The 10,741-nt window shown below is 40.5% G+C and overlaps 1 protein-coding gene across 1 annotated transcript; it reads left to right on the forward strand.

Moving 5' to 3' along the window:
* Window positions 1–61: 61 nt before the first annotated feature.
* On the forward strand, window positions 62–1,919 carry CCDC127 (coiled-coil domain containing 127). Its single transcript, XM_010076024.1, has 2 exons — window positions 62–305; window positions 969–1,919. The coding sequence occupies exons 1-2, from the start codon at window positions 185–187 to the stop codon at window positions 1,640–1,642; spliced, it is 795 nt and encodes a 264-aa protein (XP_010074326.1). The 5' UTR covers window positions 62–184; the 3' UTR covers window positions 1,643–1,919.
* The last annotated feature ends 8,822 nt before the right edge of the window (window positions 1,920–10,741 follow it).

The following is a 10,741-nucleotide window of genomic DNA, read 5'->3' on the forward strand; positions in this document are numbered from 1 at the left end:
CCTCTGGCTGGGTGGCGGCGCCTCCGTGCAGAATGCCCAAGTGACAAGGCCGCCCTTTGAGGGTCTCGGGCAGATACACCTGTCCCGGAGTTAGCTGTGGCCCAGGTGGTGGCCGTGGGAGCGGCCCCACTCCTCTGCGTGGTGCTGAGGCCGTGTTTCTCTCCTGTGAATGTAAGGTGCCTTCATGAATAATTTAAATGACCCTCCCAACTGGAACATCCTGCCAAACCAACGAGAGCCTGGGGGTGAAGGCAGCAGATGGAACTACGCCTTGCTGGTCCCCATGCTGGGCTTGGCTGCCTTCCGTAAGTAACACCCAGGCCTGTCTGCTGGAGCTGGGTGAGTGGCTGTGCTCAGGTGCCTCACCCTCCAGCCAAAGGGGAACCTCTGAAGCAGTACCATGTTACCCCGTCTAGGAATTTCCTCTGGTCTGTTCATTTATAATGTTATAAGCAGTAAGCACTGTTTATAGCATTAAGGTAACAGCCATTTTTCACACATGGAATCAAATCCGTATTTACTAAGCTCCAGTTTACAAAGTTGTCTCGGAAGAGTGGACATACAGTGTGCTGGAGAGCCCAAAGGTGACAACCCAAGGAGCTGCTGATGTATATGTATTTACTGGACCTGAAAAGGTCTTAGTGCAGTTCCTGTGTTGGAAATGGCCAGTTTGTTTCCCCGTAACTTTATTTTCCTTTTTTAATCCAAGAAGTGTATGCATTGGCAAAAAAAGATGAGAGGTGATTTTACTTCAAAGGAAACATGATCATTTAAAGTGACTTACTGTGAAACATGGACCCACGGAAATACATTTTGTGCGACTTGTGAGTAGAAGTAGATATCACTAGGGAGGGTGGGAAAGAAAGCTTGTTAGCACTTAGTAGCTTCTTTAGAGGCATAGTTAACTAATCATCCCTATCAATATTATATGTGTTATACTCATGTCTGAAGTCTTGTTTATATGATAGGTTGGATCTGGACCAGAGAATGTCAAAAAGAAATAGAAAAAGAAAAAGAAGAATATTATAAAAAACATTCATCTTTACAAAAAGACCTGGAAGCCAAATACCGGGATATAATCACAGAAAATCGTCGCACAGTTGCTCATTTGGAGTTGGAGCTTGAAAAGGAACGCAACAGAACCCAGAGTTACCGTGAAGCCCTCGTGTCCCAGAGTCGCAAACTAGTAGAAGAAAGAAGGATCCTAGAACAGGATCAGGAGAAGTTAGAGCGAGAGAAACAAGTCCTTTTGCACTCAGGAGCAGCAGGTAGCTTGTACCAAAGTTGTCTGGCAAAGGAAGAAGAGTGGCAAAAGAGAGCCAATATTTTACTAAAAGAATTTGAAGAGGGACTTAAAGAAAGGCAGGACATCTACTGCAGTTTTGTTGTACCCAGAAGCCAGAGACTAGAAATAGAGAAAAATCTGCTAGTTAAAGCAGCAACTGATCCTGTTGCTATGGCTCTACATATGGAAAGTGGCTTAAAAGATATTTTCAAACATGATAACTACTGTGGCAATCTGCTGAACAGAAACAAATGTCAAAATGGAAGACTTATGTGGCTGTATCTGAGATATTGGGAACTAGGTATTGAGCTACAGAAGTTCAAGAGGGCAGAAAAGGCCATGTTAGGAAAACGATAAGTAGGGGAAGTAATGGGATTTCATGTATCCACTGTGCGTAGTAGGGACAATCACGGTTGTAGTCTGAAGCTGTTAAATTCTCCTACTACGTTTCCATTTCTGCTCCTTGTTGCACTTGTATTTGCATGGGACATGTGCAGTGTTAGTGCCTTTCCTTTCACTGTCTAACAACATATGCTCCAGTGAGCTACGCATGCTGTTAAAACTCTGTGTGTTTGTATTGCAGACTGCAGTGTAGTCTAGAGATACGCCAGCTTCCATAGGTATCAGAAGCAGCCAAACAGAGCTCCATTTAGAGTGATCTACCTAGTTAACGGTCATATTCCCCAAATGGAGAATTGTAATGTATCTCCCCGAGTGGGGTAGCACATTGTGCTCCTTATCCTTAATTTTCACTTGGTGTCTCAAAGCTATCATTTTGTGGGGTTTTTTAAATTTTTTATTTGTTTAAGCAAGACTGATTTTAAGGCAGATGTTTGGAAGAGACTGTGTTTGACCAGGCTGCTGGTCACATAAATCCTACATGTATATATGTACATTTATATATATGTGTGTGTGAGTGTGTATAAATGTACATATTAGTATTCTGGGGGGGGAATAGTATGATCATGTTTCAGATTAATCGGTCTTGTATTGTCTTCCAGCTTAATATACAAATAGTACTTTATGAATGAAACATCCAAAACATGATAATTAAAATAGCACATAAAGAAACAGGTCGATGAAAGTCTCATTGGAGCTAGGGGTCCATGCCTGAATACTAGAGAGTGTTTAAACTCGAAGTTATATTCTCATCATACCGGAAATATGTTAAGAATACTTATGTTTTTTTATCAGTCAAGGTTTTAGTTGTAACCCAACAGTGTGCCTCCAGTATAGACGTCACCATGCTGCTGCTTCTGCATCCCAGTACACTGGCTGCTACCTGGTTAGCTTGCAGGAACCTCTGTTGGTTACAGCCATTGCTCCTGGCTCTGTTCCTTGGACAAGTCCTGTTTGTTATTTGCAGATAGAAGCCTAAATGCAGCCTGCACTGGTAGCCACTACCTCCCTCCTTGATGGTCTCAGTTCTCCCAGAACTGAAGTATGCTTTTCCACAACTCTTAAATTTTGAGGTTGTGGTTCACTGCTTCACGTGCACATGACCCTGAAAGCCTACAGATGTACAAGCTTTTGTTTTAAGAAAGGGGGCTTTTTACTTTAGTTAGCACAGTAAAATAAACAGATGTAGATTCGAAAACCTGGAAAGAATACCCCAGTGCATTTCCATGTTTGAAATCTCTTAAAACTTGGAGTATTCTTTGGGTCCTTGTAGCAGTAGGAAACACCTTCTTGTTTTGAATGTGCCATGTATTTTGGAGAGTAGCTCTTTTTTGCTTCCTCCTTTCTAATCTAGCCTTAGACTCCAAAGGTGCAGCATTTACCCTTTTATTTATAACATCTGGTCTTCTTGTTACATAACTTTGGTTAGTGCTGGTAGGTTGTCAGCTCTTTAATTAGCAGGGCTAGACTTGCCAGACACATTCACTCTAGGCAATAGGCTAGTTTATGCCCTAGAAGCAATCCAGCTAACTGAATGCCCATCCAAATTTAACAGAGAATTCTAGCAGATACGGGTTTTTCCCTTATTGTTTCTTTCTGGTTTTGTTTCCGTCTGGGCACAGAATACAGCAGATAAATCTTTTGAAGTAGCATGTGCAACCTAATCCAGTTACTCATCAAAAATTTCTAATATGAAACAAAATCCTTAAGCAGAATACGTTTCCCAACTAGTCAGTTTTCCTGTTGTGATTTTGCTCACCTTGGTGGTACTAATTATACTGTTGTATTTGTTTATTAGTCTCTTATGTACTGATCTTTTTTTATTTTTGTAAATAAAGTTGTAGTAGACAGACAGACCTGGGGGGAAAAAAAAGATACTCTCACAAAGACTGGAAAGGCCAAAACTTCTCTGGATGCCAAGCAAATGGGGATTGGGAGATGAAAAAAGCAATTGTGTTACTACTCTTGTGTGACAGCCCAAGGCAGGCTGCCATCGCTGGCCATATGCACATGCCCTAATCATCCCTTAGAACAGATTAGTTGGAACAACTAATTACCCTGTATGTAATTCCTCCAGGATGTGGAAAGTGTCTGACCACAGAGCTGTGGCACGTTGCATGTGCATATACAGACAGTTAAGCAACTCAGCTGACAAACAGCAGCCAGTGAAGGGTAAAACACTTTTTTCATTATAAATATGTAAGTCGGAGCATCATATGCTTGATTGTACAGGGTTGGATGCAATGTAATAAATGTTTAATATTCGCTTTCACTTTTTTTGGAAGTGTCAATTTGTACAATTGTTGAACTATTGTTCATGGGCACTTTGCAGATCAGTATATTAAGACTGAAGAGTTATTTGAGGAGGGTTTTAAAAATTGTGTAACTGGTTTAGAAGCACCATTCCTGTTAGTTTCTACCAAAACTCATGTTTGTTGATGGGTTATGTATTTTTGAAACATTTTCCCCTTTGTAGCTTGTCATGTTGAAAGTTCTGTTGGGAGCTTTGTCTTGCCTAACAGCTACTGTTTTGGATTGGTTATTTGTTTGGAAATGCCCATGTATATGTAGAATGTAAGAACAATTTGTTTTCAAAATATTTAATGGACATTTTTAATGAAAATGGACACTCACCTATTAAAATATAACAATAAAAGCCCTTATATATTTCTGCACTGTTTTGTAACTTGGAAAAGGTGGATGGGAGGAGTGGAATTTGCTATTTTATTCCAACTTTCCAAGAAAATTGCACAATTTTAAGGTTTTACAAATTGGACAGTTTTTAACTTGGCATGTAAAAAGTTTTGGTCTTGGTGCTGAGAAGAGAATATGTTGGAAAGTTTTTTTTCTTTCTTAGGAAAGAACAGCGAACAGCATAATTAAACAGGTAAGGGCACTGGCTTTAACGAAAGATAAATTATTGAAGATAACCATCCCACTGAAAGACGGGTAATTCCTTCTGTCTGTTTGTTATGTAGGGTATTCTGCCTTCCTCCAGAATCCCGCAGGTGTCTCATTCTGCATGTCAGCTCCTTTTCATTTCCCTGTGTAGATCTTCTCATTTTCCTCCTGTCTGTGAAGAACTACAATCCAGCTGCTCTAGGACAGTGTTCAGACACTCTGGGAGTCCTTGTACCCTTCATAAAAGATGCTTAATCTCTAGAGATTAAAAAGATATATAAAGATAAATATTCATCTTTATATATAAAGATAAAAATATTTGCCACAACCCTTTGCATTTACTCAGACCTCATCTTCGCAGCTAAGTTGTCCCCAGTCCATACCCCGCAGGGCAGTAGCTGTGTTCATACGACTCTCTGCATTTGGACATAGTTAAGAAAGATCCCTGAGACATCTTGTGCTTTCAGTAAAGGCAAAAACCGTGTTCTGTTTGACCTGTGTGTTGTGCAATACAAGTGCTGTCCTGGGTGCATGCAACACGAAGAGAGATATGAAACACACTGGACTTCACAGAACTTGGACTGAGTGCTAGAAAAGGGAAGTCTTCCTTGGAAAATGCTTCTGAAGGGGGATGATTAAAGAGCAGCAGCCTGGAGAGTCTGGCCTTCTCTTGCTGCTTTTGCCTAAATAGGAGCTGCCAGAAGGCTGGTGACATGGCAACATGTCTTGCTCAAAGGGATGCTGCACTCTGGAATTGACAGCTCTGTTCAAGCCCCCCTAAAGGGAAGGGTCTTAGGAGGACACCCATTGCCTCCTGCTCTTTAAGTCATGCTTTTGAGCACTCCTATGTGAGGATGAGAAAACAGTGTTCCTTTGTGGAGGATACAAGGCAGAAACAGTGGTCAACAGTTCAGGTATTGTGGCAAAATCAAGGAAATGTAAGTTATTGCTGTGATAAAAGGATGAAATTCAAGTTTACTCTATAGTTGCTGTTGTGGTGTAGCTGGATATGAAGGCTTTGCCTGTGTGCACATCAAGGCCATTTAGTCGTTAATTTACTGCCTGGTCCAGGAGCTCTCTAGCTAATTTCTGCATAGCTGAGACAACAGATGCACCTGCAAAGAAGTGACTCACTGAAATTTAGATTATGACTCTGTACGACTGCTCCTGTGGGTTTGTATTTCTGAGACACCTCACCTCTAAACTTGATTTACACAATCTGAACGAAATCCTCAGCTGAAGTGGTTGGTGCTTCGTATTATTAAGTACTACCTCCCCCTTGTGGCTAGTGGCTCTTCTTGCCAGCGGGACCTTCTGTTCCCTTGAGATTCTCTGGCGCGCATCTCCAATGCTACGTGGTCAGAGTTCACTGGTCCAAACACAACTGGAGCATAATAACAAGAAAGATGAGGAAAAACCATGTTGTCTGGTGACCAAGACAGAATGAGCTTGTCTCCGCCAAAGTGGGTGTTGCAGTAGACCTCTATGCAAAGGCAGCGTACAGGAGCTGGATGTAGTTCGGCAACCTGTTAGCATCTCACTGTGTACCACAGCACTGGAAAAGAAAACAGTAACAACCTTGATTAAAGAACACTGTTCATTGCTTAATCAACAAGCAACAACCTACAACTGTCAACACATTCTGCTGCCTGACAGAGTAGAGATGCACGCGGTGAGAGAGATCCAAGCACTTTACTGGCTAAGAAATGTAGGGTGTCACTGGCCCTCATGGGATCAGATAGTTTGGTGCTGTAGTTCCCTCCAAAGTGATTCCAAAGATGAGTGTGTTCTTCAAAGATTAAAGCAATATTTTGGGGATCTTCTCAATGTATGCAGTGCAACATTAAGGACAGCACATCTCCCTCCCTGGTAGTCAACAAGAAGAACAAAACAAAGGATGATGCTGCTGGAGCTGGTATTACTTCAGTGAAATATTAATATACAAAGCTGAAGTATTACACAAACTACCAGTATATACAAAAATAAAGAAGGTGCCTATTTCTGGAAGATAAAGAGGAGAAAAGTGCCACATGGGCATCAGTGTCAGCTCAGTTCTGGATGAACTCCAGCAAACATGATGTTCATAGCTTGTTCCCTTCAATTCTTCTGTGGCTGAGTACACTGCTACTTCCACAATAAACATAGACTGGCAAGTTCAAGGCATGTCAGATTGCTGAAGGAAATTCCCTGACACCATGAAACACTCCAGAATGACATGCTAGTGGAAGTCATTGTATATGACATCCTACCTCTGTTGCATTCCCAATAGCCTGAGACAAAGTCTCAATGAGAGCTCAGTGCTGTCCTGTTTCTCCTGTGCAGTGACACTTGCTGGCACAAAAGGACTTCTCTCCCGTCTAGAAAAGTTTACAATTGCATGGTAAGAGATCTAGCCTCCAAAGTTCATTGGACTTAATCAAAGCCCTCAAGGTATCCCTGCTTGAACTGCTGTGGGCTGACAGCAGCAGCCTTGAAGCACAATCATGGGAAATCAAACCATGCTAGCTGAGGAGCTGGGTCTTTTGTTTATCAGGCAGAGTTTGAGAACAACAGAGCGAAAAATTTAGATCAAGTTAAAGATCTACAAAAAGTTTTTGGCAAGGTAAACTCTGTAACCATGTGCCGTTGATTATTAGCCTTAAAACTAGGTGACACTGAAACATTTAGCCTGCATATCTCCTCTTCTAATATGATCGTTAGTGTCTCCTAGGCTGGGGATTTTGAGTCTCCGCCTTAGCCTGGGGTTCAGTGCTCCCTCTTCGTGTAGCTCGTCAAGGATTTTAGCCACTGGCAGCTCATAAAAGGATTTTGTTTTTCTCTGCTTATTTTAAAAGATGGTCCAAGCAGCTTTTGCCAGGGACAGGCTGTCGGAGAGAGCATTTCATTTAACCTCTGAATTTTCTTCTTCACTTCTATTACATCTTTACCACTTTATGCTTCCAAATGAGAATCCTGTACTTTAGGCAATTTGGCTATACAGTTACCACTTTGTTTTAGCTTCACCACACAACCGTGAGTAATTGTGATTGCTGTACACTTTGCTTTGACTACAAAGTAGAAGCTCACTGAAAAAGCCAATTATTAATGCTGGTGAGATATTCCTATAGAATCACTAGAGTAAGATATTTCACACCAGTATCTGCTACAGTACTAAAAAAGGATCAGAAAATAATGCCATTAATCCTAATAGCACAATATATTGTAAGGCAAGATTAGACAACACATTTGGTGTTTATGATTAGTTGCCTTTAGCTGCAACACTCTGTAAATGTCACTCTGAAAAATATTTGGAGAGTTACAGACTTGTCCTATGTCATACCAGGGATGATGGGATCACTAGGAAAGGACCATATTGTATTTCATTCCTGAAACTGCAACTGGATACCACATATATTGCCACTGCTCTCTGCTTTTCTCGACCACTTTAAATGAAAGGAATTGGGTTTTTTGAAGAGCAGACCCCTGCCCTGTCTTGCTGGTTGCTCCTTGTCCTCCCCTTCACAGGACCCAGCCAGAACCAGACCTGGCCCAGCAGAGGGAAGCAAGTGGCTCCGTCCTTGCTCTTCTTGATTTACATGCCCGGTACTCTTCAGCTGTAATTTCTTTTCATTACTACTACCCTCTCTCATACTCTTTCCTAACATCTTCATTGTCCTGCGAGATGAAGAACATTTTAATCTAAGAAAAGGAATATGCCCATATTCTTCCACAAATGTGTATATGTGCATATCCCACTAAAATATATGACTTTTAGAAAGGGAGTATTTCCCTTTTAATCAAGTTTTTGTAAAGTTGTGAGTTACTGACGGGCAAGTTGTCTTACTTTTGTATAGCCTCTTTTAACTTTTGAGAAAAACTGTAGATTAAAAATACAGGAACAGCAGACAAAAAGACAAAGAAGTCATTATAAATGTTTTAACACAAGTAATCCAATCTAAATGTAAGATTCATCTCCCCCTGCATTTATAACTAACAATTTGTAAAACATGTCTTGTTTAGCAGCCTATATTGTGAAAGGATTGATTTCATAGAGGTTTATTAGCCCTAACAAACCCCATGGGACGTGCCAAACCTAAGCCTTGTGTTACTTGACACAGAAGTTTACCTTAGAGCAAAGGAAAGTGCTCTGTTGAATAAGAAAGTGACTGTGACTACCGCAGAGACGCCCTAACTTGTTTGTTCGAGTCCACAGGGTGGCAATATAGACAACCCCTCCGTGCAATTGTGGTTGTGTTGGAGCTGGTGTCATTGCTACCGCAGGTCCTTCAGAAAAAGGCGCTGTGCCTTCCAAGATCGTTAGCCATGCAGTTACACTGACAAAGAAACTTGAGCTAGATGCTATACCAGCATATTTGCTTCTGCAAATATTTAACAACTGATAGATAACGAACAGCTGCTGGAACATGGCATTACTGAAGTAAGATAAACATCTCTAGAAAGACATTTTGGATTAAATCAGTAGACTGCAATCTGGAATGTGTTTTTGGATGCTGATGGAAACTGCTTGCACATGAAACTTAGCACAGAGAAATTTTCAGATTATCCTAACACAAGTGTGAATTTATTTCATATCCTATTGATTTGTCCTCATATAATTTGGTTCCCAAAGGGAGCTACATTCATTCCTTCATGTCATCTTGGACTGTACTTAAGGAGCAAATACCATTTTAGGTTCAATAAATTCTGTACAGAATCTTGACTGTCAAAGATTTCTGATTACATAGAGTCATAGGTTGTAGCTGTAAGATGTGTTGTCTAAATATCATGTAATCATGATCTGATTCGGTTATTGAAAGAGGGTCTGCATATGACTTTGCAAAGCTGTAGAACTAAAGCCTACAAGTCAGAGAATGTAGAAATATTACAAAATAAACCAGGGGAGGATGTTGTTTCTTCCTATTTGTCTTCTGTCTACTCTTTATTACTACCTTATGTTCCCTACAGCATGAATACAAGGATTATTTTCCAATGATTCAGTAGGCAGAATAAAAACCCAGATGAGTTGTGAGCTCCTGGAGTGCTCAGTTTCTTGCTATAGACCAATGGGTCAATGTCTTTCTCCAAAATTGGAAGTTGAAGAAGTGCAATTTGAAAGTTCTCTGTTGCCACTGAAAAGTGAAAATTGATTTTTCTATACAAGGGAAGTACTGTAAATGTAGTATTTTTGGACTTCAGTAAAGCAGTTGCTACTTGACCACAGCTGGATGTATTAAGAGAGCTAAATAGGAGATCTAAAGTGAACAAAGAACTAGGTAAAGATCTGATGATGATGGTAAGCTGTGCTGAGAGCAGAAATGATGGTTTAAGGGAAGGTTACTAATGCGGTTCCTCAAAGGTCAGTTTAGGGATGGTCTCTTGTCATTCTTTCACTAATGACTAAGGACAAAAAGTAGTAGCATCTTAGTGAAATACTCATGGCACAACTCAGAAATATTCAGAATGCTGAAAAAGTATCACTCAGGAAGAACTGAGTAGCTCTATGTACTGCAGTAGCAGTAACTGGGTGAAATTTAAAATATGCTTTTGGTAACTTAGAAAAATAAATTCTGCTGCAAGATAGGAAATATTGGTTGGAACTGCCAAAGGAGAAGAAAGACATTGATCCAATGGTTAATTAGGAGACAGCTCATCCATACGGCTGATGGGGTCATGAAAAAAGCAAGTTCTATTGCTAGGCAGACTGATAGAGATATTTCAAGCGAAGTTAAGGAAATACTAATACCTGATTACAAGGCACAGGGAAAATCCATCTGGGCTACTGTATACAGTTATATACTATGTATAAAGCCAAAGACTTTTTTTTGGTAACTTTTCTATTCAAGAAGTAATCAACGACCTTCCTGGGAATTCTAGATCAGACTTTTAGAAATAGGGAATACAAAAAGATCAATTTTTAATCAACATGATAAGGTTGCAAAGGGATGCTGTGATGTGTTCACCTTATTTGGCAGGGGCTGGACTTACAAGATCTCTTCTCACTCTTTGTTTTGACCACCCTGTATCATCGTATGCAATTAGCCCGTAGGGCTTAGCTGACAAAATTCTTTCTTATGACATATACTGTGTTAGCTTTTATATATGTTTTTCAGTGGCAAGTACTTACCTTTTGATAACACTGAGGTACAAATGAAACAGTGTTGTTATGATTGTACTGAA

The sequence above is a fragment of the Pterocles gutturalis genome, unplaced genomic scaffold, assembly GCF_000699245.1.
Source record: "Pterocles gutturalis isolate BGI_N339 unplaced genomic scaffold, ASM69924v1 scaffold9038, whole genome shotgun sequence".
NCBI classification, from domain to species: Eukaryota; Metazoa; Chordata; class Aves; order Pterocliformes; family Pteroclidae; genus Pterocles; species Pterocles gutturalis.

Excerpts from the sequence above, each read along its gene's own strand:
- CCDC127 (XM_010076024.1), top strand. The coding sequence starts at position 185 with ATGAATAATTTAAATGACCCTCCCAACTGGAACATCCTGCCAAACCAA. Across the intron at positions 306-968 it reads GCTGGGCTTGGCTGCCTTCC|GTTGGATCTGGACCAGAGAA; the intron begins GTAAGTAACACC and ends TTTATATGATAG.